Raw genomic sequence first — 5,157 nt, 5'->3', positions numbered from 1 at the left:
GCAACAGGTTGATTCCCCTCCCCAGTACAGTAATAATTGTACATTGGTATTTCAGTGTTTATTTTAACCAAGAGTAAACAGTTCAACCTTTACCCAAAAGAGGTATATTTCATGTGGCAAAATTTTAATAAAAGTTTAACTTCTTTATTAGGCATAACTATTAACATATAACATTTAAAAAATACTGCTTCTGGCGCAGTTGGTGTGGCTCAGTGGTTGAGCGCTGACGTATGAACCAGGAGCTCACAGCTCCATTCCTGATCAGGATACATAACAGGGGCTATGGGCTTGATCCCCAGTAGCAGATGTGTGGGATGCAGCCTATGGATCGTTGATGTTGCTATCTCTCTATCCCTTTCCTTTCCTCTCTCTCTAAAAACCAATTAAACACACATATTCAAAAAACATACATTTTAAAATACTGCTTCTGTAGAGCAGGGCTTGGCAAACTTTCTATAAAGGTCTAGAGATAGTAAATATTTTAGAATTTGCCATATGGTTTCTGTTGCATCTCCTCAACCCTGCTCTTGTAGCAGAAAAGCAATCATAGATGCATGTAAATGAATGTTCATGGCTATGTTCCAATAAAATCTTGTTTATGGACCCTGAAATCTGAATCTCATAATTCTCATGTCTCACAAAATAGTACTCTTTTGAATTTTTCAACTGTTTAAAAATATATAAATCATTCTTAGCTCTCAGGCCCTACAAGAACAGGCACCAGGCTGAATTTGGCCACGGGATGAATATGCCTACCCTTATTCAGTAATTAAACCACCCTTCACTCCTGGAAGATGACCATTACAAAACGGATTCATTATACTAGTCCTGTGCAGGAATACATGAAAACTGGGGAAAGACAAATTACTGAAGGGTGACCAAGATGTGAAGGAACCAAGTCCTCATTCAGGATGCCCCCTCGGCCCCACCCTGCTCATGCACGGCCACCTCATCTTGGCATCTACAGCCATCAGTGGCCAGGCCCTGTGCCCACAGTCCTGCCAAGAGGATGCTAGCAGCGGGTATGTGCTCTGCCTCCACAAAAGAGGTTGGGAACAAGGGGCCAGCTAGATGACTACTCTGATGTTTCAATTCACCAACTTATTATTTTGGCAGGGGACAGAAAAAAGTTTCAATGTTTGAAACACCCATTGATAAGGGTTATTTTAATCACAAGAAACTGCAGGAAAGAAGATCGGGAAATCGTCACATAATTGGCAGCTCTTTAGAACTTAAACCAAGCTTATTAGACCATGCTTATATTTTTCTGTGATCAAATTCCTGCCACAAAACATTTGGAAGAACATTTTCTTTTTGGCCCAGTATGGGAAATTTTGGCTTTTACAGCAGTCAGTGGGGATGGAAGAAAGGAAATTTAGAATTACCGTTGTTTAACTACTGTTAAGTTGCATGCATCATTAGCTGAAAAAGCTAGCCTGCCTGTCAAGACCTCTCAAATCCCCAGGAGCTGAGATATAAAGTGCAACATAAAAGGGTGTGCAAGTGGCCTTTACTTTTTAAAAGGACATTTCTACTAAGGCACAAGTAAATAACGGCAAGTTATTTGGACCACCTTCTCCCGAGTTAAAAAGACAGCCAAGGCCCCACCCGGTTTTCTCTGAGAAACGCCTCAACCCCCCTCCCCGGCCCCACCGTGCACCCACAGTCCCAGTGCCTTCCTTAGGGGCTCTGTGGCGGGGTGCTTCGTCCTTTCCTGAGATCGAGGGGTCTCCAACAAGCTGCAAAGGCTAAAACGCGACGTCTACAGTTAAAAACACATCCAAAGGTCTTACAGCCTTGCTCCGTGGTCAGGAGCCTTTTTCTTGGCGAAAACTAGTGGTCACTTTCCATTCTGACGCTGGTGTATCGATAGATAGAATTCGAGAGGTCTGCTAGGAAGGCCTGCGCGATGGGAAAACCGGCCGGCAGCGCGGCTCACCGTGCTGGGCCACAGGATCTGTCTGGGGGCGACTTCACCACTGAGCGGCTCCCTCCTTTCCCTCCGCACCGCCACACTCCAGGGGGACGACGTTCAGCCAAGAGTCCGGTCAAGTCCCCCAGCGCGGCTCGGTCCCACGGCCCCTCCGGTGCTGCGGCGCCGCGGCCGGGCCGCTCAGGGGGAGTGCGGGGGCGCGTAGCGCAGCGTGTAGTTGGCGCCCGCGTTGTTGTCCCAGAACTCGCCCTGGGCGCAGCGGTAGCAGACCGCGAAGTGGACGGCAACGTCCGGCGCGTTGGAGTCCTCCCCGTCCCTGGGCTGCAGACCCGGGGGCAGGCACAGCGAGAAGTGGAAGCGCTCGGCGCCCGGCTCCTCCTCGGCGCCCCCGGGCCCAGGCTCCCCCGACGGCGTCTCCTGCCGCTGTAGCTCCGCGGGCTCGGGCTGCAGCTCCGCGGGCGCGTCCAGGAAGGAGCGCCATTCGGTGAACGTGTAGCGCACGGCCACGGCCCGCGGTCCGGGGCAGCCCAGCACCCGCCCGGAGCCCATCACCTCCGCGGCCCCGGGCGCCGGGCAGTGCACGCGCTCCAGGCACACGCGCTGCCGCCGTAGGCGCTCGGCCGCGGCGCCCGGCCCGGGAAGCTCGAAGAGCGGACGGAGCCGGGGAGGCGGCGCCCCCAGCGGCGCGCCGGCCGCCGCCAGCAGGCCCGGCAGCTGCTGCAGGTCCTCGGCGCTCATGGGGAAGCTGTGCAGGCGGGAGATCACGGCCGGTGGCACCCGCGGCTCCTCGGCCTCGCTGAAGTGCTTGACGCTGGCCAGGCTCAGCCCCAGCGCGTCCGCGAACTGCACCCGCTTCTTGCACTTGGCGCAGCAGCCGCCCGGGCTGTGCTGCGCGTCCTCGGGCCCCTCGCCGCCCTCCGCGCCCAGCCCCAGGCCGAGCTGCCGGCGCTGCTGCAGGAGCCTGGCCGCCTGCAGAATCGGGTCGGCGGGCAGCGAGAAGGAGCGCGCGCGGCGGCGGCGGCGGCACGCCAGCAGCTCCTCCTGCTCCCGGAGGGCAGCCTCCTCCTCGGGGGACGAGGGCTCGGCGTCGGGGCTCCCCGACTCCGCTGCGCTGCCGCCGTCCCCGCCACCCTCCGGGCAGAGGACCCCGGCGGCGGGCAGCTCTGGGGCTGGTGGGGGTTCCCCACAGGGCGCGGGCCCCTGTGCCTCCAGAGTTAACAGCTGCGCCCCCTGCGGCTCCATGAAGCAGCCGGCCCTCGGGATCTGTCTGGGGTGCGAACCTCCGGCAGGAGACTCTTCTGGAGACTTAACAGCTTGGGTGGTTGACAGCGTGCGCCCGCCCGGGCTCAGGGAAGACGCGGTTACACGTGGGAGCCTCGGGTTTTAGCTGCGGCCGCCTGGGCGGAGTGGGTGGGAGGGGGATCGGCCGGCCGCCCTGGGATTGAACCTGCCGGGGCCGGGGAGGGACACCTGGAGGCCGGGGCGCGGGCCGGGGCTCGCGGGCGGGGTTTCCGAATACACCGGCGGCCAGTGGGAGGCGGCCCTCTGAAGTCGGGGGCCCGCTTCACCCCCTCCCACCCCAGCGGTGCCACCCGCAGCGGCCCTGCCCCCGGAGCTCCTGGGTGAACTCGCGCTCAGCTCCCGTGGACACTAGAGTGAGCAGCCTCCTCTGGCCCGCGGGTCCGGACCAGGGCGCCCCCCGAGGGCCGCAGATCGGCCGCGCTCTCGCCGGCTGGCCCTCAGGGGCCCCGGGAGCCCGCGAGCAGGGGCGCAGTGGGGGCCACTCTCCCGCGAGGAGCCTGGGAGGTGGCCGGCCGCGGGCCAGAGCGCGGGGCGCCTCCCTCGTCCTCTTCCTTCCTTCCCAAAGCTCGGGGCGCCCCGGCTCCAATCCCAGTCGGAAGCCTGAACGTGCTCGCCTCTCCGCGCTTCCGAACGCAGCGCACCGAGGGCCCGGCAGAGCCTGGGGCGGGGACGGCGGAGGGGCCACCGGGCAGCGAGCCGAGAGCCGCCGGAGGCCATTCGCGCGGGGCCCGGGAGCACGTCCCGCCCCTCCCCTGCCCTCCCTTTCCCTCCTCTCCCCTCCCCTGGTCCCGCCCGCCACCGCCTCCCGCCCAGCGCGCACCGCCCCCGCCGCGGCCAGACCCGCGGCCACAGTCCCCGCGCCCGGTCCTCGCCCGCTCCGCAGCAGTGGGACCCACCTCCGCGCTCTCTCCCGAAGAAATGTAGGACCTGGGAAATGGTGACTTGAAAGTGTTTTTTGTTGTTTTTGCTTTGAAGGCTAACTTCATTTTGATCTAAGTCTGTGGTTCTCAAATTGTAGCCGGCACCAGCCTCACAGGGAGCGCCCGGGCCCACGCAGAGTTCTGATTGTTGATGGTGGTGATGGGGGATCTGACGTGTGTTGCCCAGCATTTAACCAGGGCAGGCCGAGGCCGCGGGCTCTGGAGACAGCACTTGGGAACTAGTAACTCCCGGGTGAGCCGAGTGCAGTTACTTTTTAAAACGTTGGAGATTCTAGAAACATAGATCCACTATTTCTCACAAAAGCAAAGGTAAAGCCGTCCTACCCAGGTCATTTAGTGCGGGCATAATAACTACAATACCTTACGTTCTGGCAGAATTTAAAACGTCCAGGGCTTTAGGGATTTGGGGCATTTGGGTGTGGGGCGGGTAAAAGAGATGGTGAGGGTGAAGGTGAGGATCATGTAAGTAGCAAATATTGATTGAGCACCAGAGGGTCAGCTGCTGAGGACTCCGCTCTTATTCCCATGACAACCTGTGAAGTGGAGTCATATTACCGCTGCTCCGCACGTGGGACCTAAAGGTATAGAAAGACTTTTCCATTGTCCGCAGGCAGGGGCGCAGTGAGGGCCCAGGTCTTAGAGTCAGCTAGTGGTGGGTCTGAACCCAGGTAATTTAGAGGGAAGATGCCTCCCATGGCTACTAAGCCAGGGCTGAGGTGGTGCTCATGAGGAGGGGTCTCTACTGCTCACTTGCTGGCGTCCTGCAGACCCTCCCCTGCCCAGCGGAAAGCCGTGATTGCATCTCATCTGGGGGCTTACAGAAAGTACCAGAAACACATGGTCTGTCTTCTGGGACAACTCCAAGATTTTAAAAAGAAAACATTGTTTTTACATTTAAGTAAACATTGATATGTTATGGAGTTAAACACAGAATTTGTAAGCTATTTTAAAGGTAAAATGGGACCTCCAAGAGATTTTGAG

General features: G+C 58.3%; 1 protein-coding gene across 1 annotated transcript; it reads right to left on the bottom strand.

Annotated features, from left to right (window-relative positions):
• Positions 1-575: 575 nt before the first annotated feature.
• Positions 576-3,379, bottom strand: PPP1R3G (protein phosphatase 1 regulatory subunit 3G). The gene has a single exon (XM_036446282.2). It carries the CDS (start codon positions 3,173-3,175, stop codon positions 2,114-2,116), a length of 1,062 nt encoding a protein of 353 aa, XP_036302175.1. The 5' UTR covers positions 3,176-3,379; the 3' UTR covers positions 576-2,113.
• Between the last annotated feature and the right edge of the window lie 1,778 nt (positions 3,380-5,157).

The sequence above is a fragment of the Pipistrellus kuhlii genome, unplaced genomic scaffold (genome assembly GCF_014108245.1).
Source record: "Pipistrellus kuhlii isolate mPipKuh1 unplaced genomic scaffold, mPipKuh1.p scaffold_m20_p_2, whole genome shotgun sequence".
In the NCBI taxonomy this organism is placed as follows: domain Eukaryota; kingdom Metazoa; phylum Chordata; class Mammalia; order Chiroptera; family Vespertilionidae; genus Pipistrellus; species Pipistrellus kuhlii.
This window is presented reverse-complemented; position numbering and strand designations above follow the sequence as displayed.